This window comes from Maylandia zebra, linkage group LG17 (genome assembly GCF_041146795.1).
Source record: "Maylandia zebra isolate NMK-2024a linkage group LG17, Mzebra_GT3a, whole genome shotgun sequence".
In the NCBI taxonomy this organism is placed as follows: Eukaryota; Metazoa; Chordata; class Actinopteri; order Cichliformes; family Cichlidae; genus Maylandia; species Maylandia zebra.
Genome location: NC_135183.1, coordinates 38,033,947 through 38,049,057, shown reverse-complemented (window position 1 = coordinate 38,049,057; position 15,111 = coordinate 38,033,947). Strand labels below are relative to the sequence as shown.

The window sequence follows — 15,111 nt, the reverse complement described above, 5'->3', positions numbered from 1 at the left end:
GGAAGACGAGATAAAAGCAAAAATAATGGAAAATTTGTTGAAAAAACTGATTTAGATTATAATAAATGAAAGGAGCTAACTGGTGAAACAAATATAATAAAGATTCCAGTGACGGAGAGATGTATCCACACATCTTTGGATGGGTTAATCTCCCTCCAGTGTCATGATGTCAGTGGGAGATAAGGAGGCTTCCCTCATGAAAGAGCCAACTCCAAACACACACTGGCAGCGACACATTGAAACACACACACTTATAAAACATGTCAGCACTGACTGGGTTTAAATGCAGGTGACGGCGCTCGCAGGCTGCTGCGGAGCGTGTGCGCACTTTTCTCGCAGCTTCTGGGGGAAGCACGGCACTTCGACACTGCATCCTGTTATTTCTGGTTTCTTTATATATTATGCAGTGAGCTATTATATAAAGAGCTGCCTCCTCCTTTTCTGTGTTTTTTCTTCTCCTTGCATCCCACCTCCTCGCTTCTGGTTCTTTCCCTCATTGGCAGGATAATCCGGAAGGAATTCTCTCGGGAAAGCTTTCATCTCCCCCTCATCTTCCCGCACACACACATTAGGGCCGAGAGATTCTCTGGGAACCTCTGTTTACAGTTTCCTGTGGATGTGTTCTGAAGCGTGAGGGAGGCGTCGCAGCTGTCCTCAAGGTTTTCACACATAAGAGCCCAGTCGTGATTGACACGTCTGGTGCTGCTGGTGTTACGCTCCGGTCAGGTGGGCCTGGCCTTGTACACCGCAGCCAGTATCAACACCTGCTCTGAGGACAGCCCATCGATTCTGCCAGCGAAGCAGACAGACAGAGATTGATGACTGTGTTGGCTAGTGGAAGCCGAGAGAGAAATTGACATGTAAGCGGTGGAGAGTGAGGGATAGATGAAGCAGAGCGAGGGAATGGTGGTGGAGGCGAGGAGGAGGAGGCGATTTTCAGCCTGTGCATCAGTGGATGCGAGCAGGGGCGATGTGTGTGGTGAGTCCTCGTGACAGCTCAGCAGCTACTGCACATGTCTGCCTGGGAAGCAATAGGGGAAGCCTCTCTCCTTCGCCTCCCCTCTCCTCATTTAGAAAAAAAAAACAGCCTGACACTGGCTACCTAGTGCTGTTGCCATGGCGTTGGGGTGTTCTGGTAATTGGCGCACACGCAGTTACAGGCAGCGAGAGAAACCGTGGGCTTCGTGTCACCTAACTTGGGGAAGGAAGGACACAATTATCTTCCTTCTTCTCTAACCGTCTCGCCTCCTGTGTCTTGGCTGTTAAAAATAGCCGTCCACAAACACCCTGTCAGCATCTAATATTATTATGGGGTGCGGATAATGAACAGGCTTATGAGTTCTCCACAATGGCTGCCGTGGCTGCACGTCAGGAGACAACAGAAGACACAAAAGAGGGGGCGGGAGGGGATAATAGAGATAATGGCGATTAGAAATACCATCGCTGTACGTTCATATTCTTCAAAACGTGCTGCAGCATCCCTCTCGCTCTTCCCATTGTTTCACTCGTAGATGGGAGGCGCAGTTTCACAGCTTCATGACATTACAGGGCCTGGGAATGAAGGAGGACGGACATTACTTGCAGTGGTTTTGTAGTTGAGAGAAAAAAGAGAGCGAAAGAGTTCATATTAAATGGATATTAAATATCAATCACTCACACACCCCTTTATAACTTTACATATACACCAATGCCAAGCTGTAGTTTGGGCTCCCCCCTTTCCCCCCCACTTTCTGTCAAATCATGTGTTCTGACTGGAGTGTGTTGCTGGGGCTGGCAGACTACAGCGAGGGCGAGAGGAGGGAGGGAGGGAGGGAGGGAGTGCTACAGCAGCGAGAGCAGCAAAGCGAGACAAATCCAGTAGAGGAACCCCCCCTCTAGTCAGATGAACATCACTGCCTCACTCCCGCCTCCTCCTCCTCCCCTCTCCATCGCCGTTTTTCCCCTCCTCCCTTCCTCGCTTCTTCTCCATTATTCATCAGTGCGCAGACAGTCCCCAGCTCACGGCTCCAGCTGCTGCTCCAGCCGATCCATCGAGCCCGCTGGGTCTCCTCGCTTACAGCTCCTTCTTTCACGCACATCCATCCATCCTCCCAGATTTCCATTCCCAAGCATGGAAACTCAGAGCTGGCCCTTTTCTGCTGCTGAGAGAGAGAGTGAGCCACCATCGAGCTGCTCTCTTAGCTGCTGAGAAGAAGAGAAACCCGAGAGGAGAGAAGAGAGGATTTTTTTTTCCCCCCTGTTTTTGGGTGCTGGAGGAATCCTGATCATCTGCCTCTAATTTGCCCCCATCCTCCCTTTTTGGATTACAGTTCTGGCTTTGTGTAGGAACGAGAAAACGGGGTCCAAAATGCCTGAAGCCAATTACCTGCTGTCGGTGTCTTGGGGTTACATTAAGGTGTGTGGCGCTTATCTACGTAGCTTGTGGGGATACCGCGTTGGCCTCATTATAGCTCTCTGTGCTGTTCTGTCATTAGAAGCTAAAGATCGGTTTGGAACCGATCGGCTGCTTTTGTGGGCACGACGCGTGCACCCAAAGATATTTCCATCATTATTAGAGGGTTGTTGTCGATGGTGGTGGGGGATCCGACGGCTCGGGCTCCATCTTGAGCCCTCTGCAGAGCTGTGTGTCTGTGTGTGCACGCGCATGCAACAGCCTGTCATAAACAGCTGCTGCTGCAGTGTCTGGGTCTCTGTGTACTCTGTGCCTGTTTATCACAAGTGTTTTTTTAAATGTTTGAACCACCGTAGAACTGTTCGCAATGTGCAAATTACATGAAATTACGTGAAATGTTGGCAACAAGAGGAACGTCTCGAGCTGCGTGCAGATTTTCCTCTTGCATCATTGAAATTTTTGCACACTGATGCAGGGAAAATGGCTAAATGCCCCAAATATGCGACCCAGCGTAATAAAACTGTGAAGTGTTTGCTGCGGGTAATTTGAGGCTTATTAAAAAGTGGCAGCCTACTCACTGTTAACGCTAATAATTATCTGCATCTTAATTCATTTCAGGGAAAACTGTGGAAAAGCACAAATATCAAGTGACATTCTTGACCTGGCAGAATAAAACTGGGCACTTGTAAATTTTCCATGTAACCGTATATATCCTAATGTTTCCCAGATTTCCTCTCCAGTGGAAACTGACGACATTTCTCTCTCTCTCTCTCTTCCCCCTCCTCCTCCTCTTTCTCTCTTGCAGTTCAAGAGAATGTTGAATCGGGAGTTGACGCACCTATCCGAGATGAGTCGGTCTGGGAACCAGGTTTCCGAATTCATCTCCAACACCTTCCTAGGTAAATGGAAGTCTTGTGTACACAAACTCAAAATCACGACCATGTTCATAAGTTAAACAAAAACAGCTACTGGATGTTTATGATCCATCTGAAGCCTCCACAAATCACGTTTATGACTTGTGTGTTTGGTCAGATATGCAACATTACAGTTCACAGAGCTCAATTTCTTTTCTTTCTTTGTGGAGGTTCGGTCTTTTGCATGATGTCGAGCTGTGCAAGTTGCTCTGGCTGGTTTCCTGTGGGGGCGTACCATAAAAAAACTGCGCCATTAAGCTTTGTGTCGACGTTTATGACATCTGACCGTTGAAACAGAACTGAAAAAAGTATTAATATTTAATTTCTCAAAATATTACGAGAATAAAAAAGGGTATCGACTGTAAAGAAGGCTTCGGAGTCTGAACTGGAACTGGATGCTGTCGGCGTGGGCTGCACGTCTGAGAATAGATGCGGACATCTAATTATGAATATTCAGCTTTAAAACCTTTCTGGTTTTGTTCTTGGCACCAAAGCACAAAAAGAAACCGTAATGCAACAAACGGCTCTAGAAACATCAATCAACAACCGATGAAACAAAACAGATTCAAAGTTGATTTTCAGGAAACCTGATAAGTCTACGGAAGAGTGCTCGATGCAGGATGCACAAAGCCAGAGAAATAAAGTAGAAGTAAATGATCTCATCCCAGATATACAGAGGGAGAAAGAAAAAGGCTGATATATTTCAGAGATAATGCTCATAAAGGTAGCCGAGATTATTCAGACACTCTGTTTCCGATCGTTTGCCGTCCCCCGCTGGTATAGCGCTGTCAGTGGATCCCTCGCCCCCGTTTAGAGCGAGACGGGCTTTGAGAAGAAGCAAACGAGCGAGGGAGGGAGAGACCTCACTGCACTGAAGGGAAAAAAATGGAGGTATAGAGGAACCCCCTTTGCTGGCAGGGAGATGAGCTCGGCAGATTGGGTGACTCATCCCCATCTTAATGCATCTTTGTCAGCAGGGACACCTTGTTGTCCCTCTCTCTCTCTGCCGATCCGAGAATCCACTCACCAACGACTTCGATAAGGAAATGAGGATTACCCTGCTGAAGGGGGCTGAAGAAGCAAAGGAGGAAAGAGAAAATATTAATCAGAAGAAAAGGAGTCAGCACAGCAGACCTGGCACGGTCCATAGCTCACCAAAAGGACTGTTTTAATCCTTCCATCCACTAAGATTAACATCGCATCAGTAATGCACTTATTTCTGCTTTATCCTATTTTTGTTACTAAAAAAAAAGAGCATCATTCAGTCTCAGGGAAATTAAATTTTGATGCCATAGGCCTGGTAGATCCATCACAAGTCCCATCGTTTTGTGACAGACGACCTCATGCTTGGTAAAACGGTGCTCGTGGAGCACGATTCATCCCCCAGATAAATAAACATCTCAGACTTTTAGCGGGGACTATTTTAATCAAGGATTTCCAATTACGATTGCTTTCGACACAGCAGCTCACGTGTGCCTTTAATTTATTTTTTGGGACCTTTTCCCAGCTGTCCTTGCATCATAAATCTGTCATAACTCCCTTTGGATCAGCCAGCACACCCAACTTTGGGAAAATAGTCGTCTCCCAGGCTCCTCTTCCATCTTCCCCACCGAATCTCTCAGGGAAGAGCTTGTGGAGGAGGGTGAAACGAGTTTGGCTGAAATCTAAGTGAACGTGGGAGGTGACAGAGGATTGGAAAGTGAGAGCGGAAGAAAAACAAGAGACAAAATAGCCGATTGGGATATTTATTTCATCTGCTGATTTGTTTGCATGTTTCGTACCAGCTAAGTTGAGAGAAAAGAGTGAGCTCAGTTTATCCATATTTCAGCTAACAGACACACATATATGTTATATACAGGCAACACGCAAACACTGCACAGCAGTGGTGACAATGACTTGTAATAAATTAGAGAGCAATACATTGCTCCTCCTTTTGTTTCCACGCAGCACATGTCTGAGTGTGCTTAATTGCCCGTTCTCAATTACCAGGCGAGAACTGAAGAGCGATCGAGGCGCGGGGAGAAGAAGGCAGAGAAATGTGAGGGAGAGCATGAGAGTGAAAGTGATTATTTGAATTACGCCTGGTAATTGAATAACCCTCCGCAGGGGAAGGCTGATAGGCCAGCAATGAGCCGAGTCGAGGCTTGATAGACGAGCGCGCGGCGCGCACGCGTGCAGAATAGCCGGTCCCTGCAGGGTCTTATTCGGTTCCTCTGCGACTGCAGTAAACACGGCGGTGTAAGCTCATTACAGGAAAAAATCACTTCTATCATGTTTATTTTTAGCACAGAGACTGGCGTGATGTCAGTGTTTATTTTAATTTTTTTGCCTTCCGATTCGTTTTATTTAGCCGCACAGGCTCGCTGATGTCATCAACTATTGAATCTGATAGAGCTGCAAAAAAACTCCAACAGTTTTGCCCATGGCGAAGCCTCAGCTTTGAGTGTGTCAACGGGCTGACCTCCGAGAGTCACAGAGCGGGAGATGAGATGTGAGCCACCTGCTGTGAGGCTGGGATGGGGGGGCGGAGGCGCTGCAAGGGGGGTTGAGGGATGTGGATGAATGAGCAGTGGGAGCTCTGAGAGAGAGACATGGATGACAGCGAGCATAAATAAGCAAACGACTGGAGGGACAGATGAATGAATGAGTGAGCGAATCAATAAACCCCCCGAGGAATTAACCTGCCACAGGTGCGTCTATATAGCACACCTGGGTTCTCACATCCCAACCATCATACAAGACATCTTCACTGAACTGCTGAATAAGCCTCTTACCTTCTACTTGACCAAAATCCATCTTTTTTTTTAATCCCCACTCACGTAGACAAACAAAATGAGGTGGAGATCCCATCGCCAACATCCAAGACACGGGAGAAGAAGAAGCAGCAGAAGCAGCAGCTGATGACACAGATTAGCGGGGTCAAGAAGGTCTCCCACGGGCCCTCGCTCTCGAGCAGCAGCATCGCACGCTTCGGGGTCAAGACTGATAAGGAGGAGCTGCTGTCCAAGGAGCTGGAGGACCTCAACAAATGGGGCCTGAACATCTTCTCGGTTTCAGAGTTCTCCAACAACCGACCTCTCACCTGCATCATGTACGCCATCTTCCAGGTAAGGACTCCTCTACTACTTCCTACTACTTAAACGTTACCTGGGTTTCCTTCCTCATGTTTATCCCTGTATCCTTCTCCTAGGAGCGAGACCTTCTAAAGACATTTAAGATCCCGGCAGATACATTTGTGGCCTACATGATGACATTAGAAGATCACTACCATTCAGATGTGGCCTACCACAACAGCCTGCACGCTGCTGACGTAGCACAGTCCACACACATCCTCCTCTCAACTCCAGCCCTGGATGTAAGTCTTTCTGAAAGCGATGTCTTAAAGTCCGACTTGAACTCGAGGTTTGGTAATGCCAATCATTAGCTGGCCTTACAGTAGCTCTCCACTTTGGTTGAGTTCGTCCGTTTTTGAATCAGGAGCCAGAAACTGCTGAAATAAGGGAAAACTAAATTAGGAGGGTGAGCTCTTACATCACCTCGTGTGTCACTTTCCTGGATGGCTAAAGAGCTCCACGTCCTTCCGATGAATCATCTATATTTTCCCTTCTCCTCTTCTGAGAGAATCCCCCCTCTCACACGCCTTATTTGTTCAGATTTTCCGGTGAACACTTTCTAAAAGCTCTATTCAAGCTCGAGTAGCTGGTGAGATGCAGCCATGTCAACATGACCCAATCTGAAGATCCTGATTTACACTTCTAGGCTCTCCCCATCTGTCGTCATAGCAGCCAGCTGGCGGCGTATTATACTGTCACAATGTATCTTCACAGAAAAGGCAGACAGCCTATTAGCTAGCTTGTTGAGGAAATACTAATTCTCCGTCCTCGTGTGACCTTGGCAGTGTGCCGTTTTTCTTTGAAGGCAGAGTGTGACAGAAACAACTGGATTTCTCCCACATTGCCACTCAGCTGTCAGTGTCAAAGATTATCTGCTCTTTGCTTTCAGCTTCAATCTCAGGACATTGTTTAACACTGTTCCTTTCTGATTACTTTTACAGGCGGTCTTCACAGATCTCGAGATCCTGGCAGCCATCTTTGCTGCGGCTATCCATGACGTTGATCATCCCGGAGTATCCAACCAGTTTTTAATCAATACCAGTAAGTCTGAAACGCTTAAACAAAAAGTGTCCACTCATATGAGACGAAACAAAGCCATCGGAGCATGTTTAACCATCGGTTTTTAACCACTACGCAGACTCTGAGCTGGCTCTAATGTACAACGACGAGTCTGTGCTGGAGAACCATCATCTGGCTGTGGGATTCAAGCTGCTACAGGAAGACAACTGTGATATCTTCCAGAACCTCACAAAGAAGCAGCGTCAGTCCCTGCGCAAGATGGTTATCGACATGGTAGGAATTCCAGATTCTTGTTTCTTTACAATTATTTCATAGTAAAACTAAAAAAAACAGAAACTTTCCAAAGCCAGATGCTGATCAAGTGTTTTTTCTTCTTTTGTTCAGGTTTTGGCCACTGACATGTCCAAACACATGAGTCTGCTGGCCGATCTGAAGACTATGGTAGAAACGAAAAAGGTGACGAGCTCCGGAGTGCTGCTGCTAGACAATTACACCGACAGGATACAGGTATGTGTGACGTCTGCCTGAGCAGTAATAATGGCACAAGTTTGTGCACGAGGGGCTCAGTCACGTCATCCATCTCTTTTTTGTAGTCTGTGTAGTGACACAGTCTTCAACTCTGTATGACTTCCAGGTGCTGCGTAACATGGTGCACTGTGCCGACTTGAGTAACCCCACTAAGTCCCTGGAGTTGTATCGTCAGTGGACTGATCGGATAATGGAGGAGTTCTTTCACCAAGGAGACAGAGAGAGGGAGCGGGGCATGGAGATCAGTCCGATGTGCGATAAACACACAGCCTCAGTGGAAAAGAGCCAGGTATGCAGAAACTGTATTAGCTATGATGGAGAGAATTCCCAGGAAAGCTTTAAAAGACACTGACTCCTAACACTCGTTTGTTTCTTTCAGGTGGGCTTCATAGACTACATCGTACACCCTCTGTGGGAGACCTGGGCCGACCTGGTCCACCCCGATGCTCAGGACATTCTGGACACGCTGGAGGACAACAGGAACTGGTACCAGAGCATGATTCCCCAAAGTCCCTCTCCGCCCTTCTACGACCAGAGCACACACGGACACAGCGGAGGCACCGGAGGGCCGGGGGGCGGGGAGAAATTTCAATTTGAGCTGACCTTAGAGGAGGAGGACTTGGACGGAATGGAAAAAGACGGCGACGCGGAGGAAGACGAAGAGGAGGAAGAGCTGGATGAGGAGGAGGAGGAGGAGGAGGACAGTCTAGGAGATTCGCGTTCTCCTCCGCTGGACTATTTGGACGGTCAGGAGAATGACGAGGAAGGCATGATCGAGCCCACGACAGCTATAGAGATCGTGACGCACGAGGCTTCGCCCACAGACACATAGGGCTTCCAGCATCAGGTTCACTCGGTGATTTGAAAGGCGGGTGTTTTTTTTGGAAAAAGAGGGGAAATCCTCTTGCTGTCCTTTTTAAAAAGCCCACAGAGGCAAGGGCTTAGTTTTGCCCCGCGCAGTGGCATGTTGCACTTGGGTGTTTGAAGCCAGGCACGGACGGACGGTTTCAGCGAAGCGGCTTCAGAGTTCTCAGGAAATAATTCACGCGAACAATTGAGTCTTGATGGGAAAGCAAGACTGATGGTGGAACTTGAAGGATTTCAGCCAGTTTGGAAAATGGTTACTTTTCTTTTCTGGACTGGCATTAAATGGACATTGACACTACTGAGAGAAGTTTTGTACCTTGAGACTTTTTTACCGATACACGATATGATCTAGAAGTAGCATAGAGTGAGATCTACTGATGGAGACACATTTGTATAGCAAGAGGAAGTGTTTACTTTTTTCCTGTACCATTTGTCAAAGGACTTGTGTGCCTTTTTTACTATTGTCTTTATAATAGTTTTTTATTTATTGAACACTCTAGTATGTCTGTGAAATGTTTTTTTGTTTGTTTGTTTTGTTTTTCTTAACTGAATAGAGCAAATTTTTTTTTGTATATTGAAAAAAGTCTTCCATGTATTGGGCAATAGAGATATCCAAACAAATGTCGACAAACAACTTTTGGACAAATTCATCTAAACGAGAAAACATTTCAGCACAAGTTCCTTCTTTACACGTGGAATTCAAATCCATGGTTCACGCCGCACGTTTAGCTTCTTGCTTTCTGTATCACATGTCAGTCAATGAATGTCACAGTTGCACACAAATACAACACCTCTCGTTCTTGTTAAACAGCTTTTCTTTTAGTTTTTAATGGCCTGCAGACCATTGCACTTCCTGCTGTTTCAAACCAACACTCGACTTTTCATGCAAAATGCTAAATTCCTACATGATTCCTGCTGATCTTTCAGTGTAAACTGTTTGAGCTAGACACTTTTGTCTGTTCATTTTTGCAGTTATGTTGCTGTGAAACAGGCGTTACCCACGTTCAAGCCCTCATTGCCAGATAAAATGCGCAGAAACCCGAGCAAACAGGCCCTTACGTCAAGCTGCTAAGATCTGCGATGAAAAGAAATCTGCTCAGGATAAAATGCGCAACAGCGATGAGTCTATTTTTAGCCCACAGGTATGCTACAGTGGTAATAATCCTGTTAGTTGAAATGGGTTCTGACCACAGACCCGTCTGATGTAACACCCCCCCACCCCCACCCCGGCCTCTTTGCAATCAGGCCCAGACCAGATGATTAAAGGCGCTCTTGCAGCTGCCTGTCTGAAAGGCACTCTTCGACCCTCATCAGCGTCAGTATTCACATGGTTTACAAACCCCTCTAGGCTCCGCGGACACGACCTCAAAACAATCAGGCCAGCTATTTCTTCCTCACGCTAAAAAATCCCTGATGTTCTGCTCCTGCTCATTGACGTCAGTTGAATATTGTCCCTCCCTCTCTGCTGTATCAGGTTTCCAGGACAGTCAGGTTATGAGGATTTGGCACAGCTGGAACTGCTGGATTCAGCATGTAAGGCTATGCCTGTTTCCACAGAAAAAAGAAATTAAAAAAAAATAATAATAGGAATAATTAGGCGCTCTAGTTTAAAACAACCCCCAAAAATGTCTGATGGTTTGAAATGGTTTGCAGGCCATTAGACTTTGGCTCTCGTGGCTTCTGTAATCACGTCTTTTTCTCTTTTTTTTAATTAGTTTACTGATACTCAAAGGTACTTCAGCTGATTTCACATAAGCATGCTTAGTTTTGTGTATGGAGTATGTGAGTAAGTTTCATATGTATGCACAAGCGTTGATGTATGTATGTGTCTGGATGAGGTCTTAGCCTCATAAGGCCTTACCCCCATCACTCCAAACCTTTGTCTCTACTGTTTGTCGCTAGAAGCTCAAGTTGGTCCTTTTGCTGTTTATAACAGTGTATTTATTCTATACTTTAAGCCTGTAAATAAGAAATACTGGTTCAGTGTAAAATCTATTTTAATTTATATGCACTTGCATTACCTGGAAGTGGTGGTGTCTAATGTGTAGAAGACTCTTAATTAGAGCCTTTTTATATATGTATCATATATTGTTTTTATATATATATAAATATATATAAATATATCTAAGTATATATTCGCACAATGTTTTGAGTGCCCAACAGAGCAGCAGCTAAAGAGACATATTGTTGTTGTTAGATGGAAACCTTGTATCTACGAAACAGCTTCTTTTTTTAATTTTCACATACAAGTTTAGATACATTTAAATATCATGTCACAGACAAGAACATGGAAATTATTAATATTATGCATGAATATTAAACCAAAAATGTTGTCACTTTGTTTTTCTGTCTTGAATTTCATCTAAATCTGTTTTCCAAATATCAGAGTTCTGCTGAAATAGTCTGAATCCAAGAAAATACAACACATTAAACACATTTTTGACCAACCGCATTTCACTACAAGGTTTTCATCTGACATCAGCAATTTGGTAACCCAGAGGCAACATAGAGGACACGTTAAACTGCGTAGGCTTGGATGTAGGAGTTAGGAACATCTTAGCTTAGTCGGTGCTCGGTTTTAAAGTATGCTAATAGCTTAGCATATTAGCTTAGCTCCCCTCAGTGGCTCGTTACAACCTAAGCTTCTCCATCTGGCGTTTGAATGAAGATTGCTGATATACGAGGCCAGATACAGGTTCGACTGACAAACACAAAGCGATTGTCTCCTTTTACACTTAATGCACTTCATGTAAAAGTAGATCTCATGGGGACGGTATTGTTAGCATGCTACAACACGCCCCGCACTAACATGAAACATTCTGGATTACCAACAAAAATGATCTTATGTAACTGATTGTGCTAAAGTGTTTCTGACCAAACTTGTTAGCAGTTTTGAAATTCAAATTGTCAGTATCAACATTAACTATGTTCAAGCTTCTTCTTTTTTTGGTCCTAGTTGTGTCCAAATGGTTAGCCAGATTTAGCACTATCTGCATGAGAGATGGGTTTGTTTCTTTTATTGTCAATAATATGTTCAAGTCTGCCAGTTGTTGCAGGTGGGTTATTAAATGTTTCACACAATGTATGGTATTATATTGTATATTGTGTTCAAAAATAAATCTGAAATACTTTTTCTATGAAGTGATTAAAAGCAAAGCATGAATATATTCCTACTGTGTCTGCCGTTCTTCTCCCTTTGTGGCCTTGTTATTTTCACCATGGGTGTGAGCAACAAATTGGGTCACAGTCATGCTCCTGGTGGGTTTTCACGTGTTTGTCATGTTTCATTAGTCTGCCTCACAATAGAAGACTGTATTTACAGAGCACCTGGGTCCTGTTCTGTAAAAATAGCCTGTGTATGAAAGTGTACTAAGAATGGCCTAAAATCCCTGCTAGTGGCACCTGGAGGCCTGCGCTGCTCCTGACATTCAAGCTGACTAACAAGGTATGAATTTACACAATAGTGTCCTGTTCTCAATGTCTCACTTGCCTAAAAAAAAAAAAATCAAAGTCAACATCAGTGACAACTTTCTGATGCCAGGTAGTCAGAATAGGTGATCTGGAAGTCTTGGCAATCAAGGAGCAAAGAAACAATCATTCTAACTGGAACACAACTGTGAAGATTTCCTACAAAAATTTTATGATAATCAGACAGCAGATGGTTAAAAAAACAACTACTGCTGCCAATGAGACTGTTTCCAGTGAATGTGCGTAACTCTGTTAACATCCAAAATCTGAATCTATCTAGGATATGATATAATCGTCAGTTGGTGTGACGTCAGTGACTCTGCATTGAGTCCAACAGCTCGTGTGAGGCTAACTTATGTTTGATGAGCCTGAGCAGCTATTCAAGTCCAACAAGAGACATAAAGACAAAGGGGTGAATTAAAAGAGTGCTCCTGTGTACTGGTGTCTGCCCCCAATTAACAGACTTCAACACTTGGTTGTAACTCTATATTTCAAACACATGATGTTGGCATGATTCTTTTCCGTGTTCCCTTTTTCTGATTGCCAAGTGTGGAGTGGCGACACTGCTGAACTTCCAAAGTTAATTCATTTCAGCAGTTTGTCACATGTTTGTGTCACGTGATGTCATCAGCGCTTCATTAAATGGAATGAGATGCAGCTGCTTGCTGTGGATTTACGCACCTTCAAATTCTTGCTGCCTAGAGTTAGAGGCCGATGTGGGGTCAGAGGCAGGTTAAGGGATGTTGCCATAATCAATTTTGACCTTTGACTTGAAGTCACACAAGAGAAACAAAAAATAGAGCCAGAGAGGACATTTCCTTATTTAGTCCAGCAGACTCAAAACTCAATTTACAACATGAAACCAGAGAATAAGAGCAGAGTATTGTAACACTCAGCACTACTACATAAATGTTTCTCTTAAAGCCTTCTAATATGCAATAAAAATATGGAAACCTATCAAGAAATGTAAAAAAAATCCAGACATGTAATTTTCCTTAATTAGTTGACCACAACCGAGTGCCTAAATAAATAAATAATCTGGGACTCTGGCCCGTCCAGACAGAAATAAACCATTAAATATAGAAATAATTCTCAGGTCAGGAAAGTGACGTGGAATTAAAATTGGTCCTCGTATCTGTACTATGTTCCTCCTCATTCTCTTTGATGTCCCCGTGTACGCTGCATCATCACAAAGGTTTGGCTCTAATGTGCTGAGATGGGACACAGTGTGACACAGACTCAGCGCCGCAGCCTACACGCAATCTGACAGGGCTGTCCTCATGCGACATAAGGCCTTCGCATATGAACAGAAACGCACACGTAAATACGCTGCCCGTTTTGTGCCCCAGTTAAAATGTTACACACAAACGAACACCTTTCAGACGTGCGCAAGGGTGCTTTCCAACACACACGGGAGAGATGTGAAGTGATTATTAAAAACAGATGGTACAAATGTCAAACAGAATCAATTTCTGCAGTAGCTGAAGTTTTATTTTAGATGTCAAATAACAGCTGCAGTATTGCAAAGTTTCAGCTGACTGCAAAAGACTGAAGTGTTCTGGTCTCGATGCAGTTTTTATTGCAATAAATGATTTTAAAGGTAGCTGCATTGACCTGCATTGCTATGCAAAATAAATGCAAAGTATTTCAAAACTAGAAAGTCTCGACTCGTTATCTTTATTTAGCCATCTCTCTGGGCCAAGCTGTGAGTGTTGAGCAGCAGGTGTTAGGTGAGGCCTAACTTCAGGCTCCATATGTAAATACCTGTGATCAACATAACTAGATTTTAAAAAGTGCACGCAAACTCTTCTGAGATAATATTTCCATATCAGATTCATCAGCGCTATTCCAAATTAAGGCTGAAAAAAGACAAAAACCTTCTCTTTAAAAATGTTATTGTTGACTTACAAAGCCCTGAATGGACAGGCTCCCGGGTATTTGTCGGACCTATTGCAGCCTTATGCGCCCTCTAGATCTCTTAGATCAAATGATCTTTTAGCCGTACCAAGCTCGAGGCTGGTTCACAGAGGCGATCGAGGGTTTGGGATCGTAACGATAAAAAACACTGTAAACCATAAATTTCACACCCGAGCCTCAACTCTCGCGGCCCGGTACCAAACGACTCATGGACCGGTACTGGCCCGGGGGTTGGGGACCGCTGTGCTACATAAATAAAAAACGATAAACTTTCTATAAAATGAAATTCCATCACTGTGTTTGGTGGTTTGAGCAGCAACTCTGCAGTCATTTGCAAAAAAGGAGGCAGCTTCATGCTGCAACACCTGCGTCCACTTTGCAAAACTGCCCTTATTATGTTTTTAAAGACAGAAGTTGTGGTAAATAGACAAAAAAGTCAATTACTAATGGCACAGTGTTATGTACTGTGGGATGCTCCCAAAGGGTTCTGGAGCCTGTAAACCCTCCAGTTAAAATAATAGGCCAATAGAGCATTCCTGGAAATATTGCTTAATCAAGCATATTTGCCTCCTCTTCCCGGCTACATACAAAGTCTCACATGTTATACAAAGCGGCTTAATAATGTAGCAATAAAACAGCTTAACTGTCTGCATCCTTTCCAGTAAATATCAGTAGGGAGTCACTGCAGGAGGTGCTGCAATAAACCAAGAACCAAATTGAGTAGAGATGGAGCTTGCAAGCATTCAGAGAGCGTGCACCACCACTCGGGTCCTCGTTTAAATCAATTCTGAAGTGAACAGGGAGCCAGCAAAGAGAGCCAAGCACCGGAGAAATATGTTCACGTCTTTTAGTTTGTGTCAGAAGACGAGCTGCAGCCTTTGGACCAACTGCA

General features: G+C 44.5%; 1 protein-coding gene across 5 annotated transcripts in view; it reads left to right on the top strand.

Annotated features, from left to right (window-relative positions):
- pde4ba (phosphodiesterase 4B, cAMP-specific a) overlaps positions 1 to 12,001 on the top strand; it is a 211,951-nt gene extending 199,950 nt beyond the window's left edge. For 4 of the 5 annotated variants that reach the window (XM_004553843.3, XM_004553844.4, XM_004553845.5 and 1 more), the window contains 8 exons: positions 3,198 to 3,291; positions 6,130 to 6,413; positions 6,497 to 6,661; positions 7,361 to 7,460; positions 7,558 to 7,712; positions 7,824 to 7,946; positions 8,074 to 8,256; positions 8,347 to 12,001. In XM_004553843.3, coding sequence (XP_004553900.1) covers positions 3,198 to 3,291; positions 6,130 to 6,413; positions 6,497 to 6,661; positions 7,361 to 7,460; positions 7,558 to 7,712; positions 7,824 to 7,946; positions 8,074 to 8,256; positions 8,347 to 8,799 — 1,557 coding nt within the window. In that variant the 3' untranslated portion in view covers positions 8,800 to 12,001. Of the gene's footprint in view, positions 1 to 1,883; positions 2,396 to 3,197; positions 3,292 to 6,129; positions 6,414 to 6,496; positions 6,662 to 7,360; positions 7,461 to 7,557; positions 7,713 to 7,823; positions 7,947 to 8,073; positions 8,257 to 8,346 lie in introns of those variants that run through there. The other variant, XM_012919825.5, reaches the window with a different exon arrangement.
- The last annotated feature ends 3,110 nt before the right edge of the window (positions 12,002 to 15,111 follow it).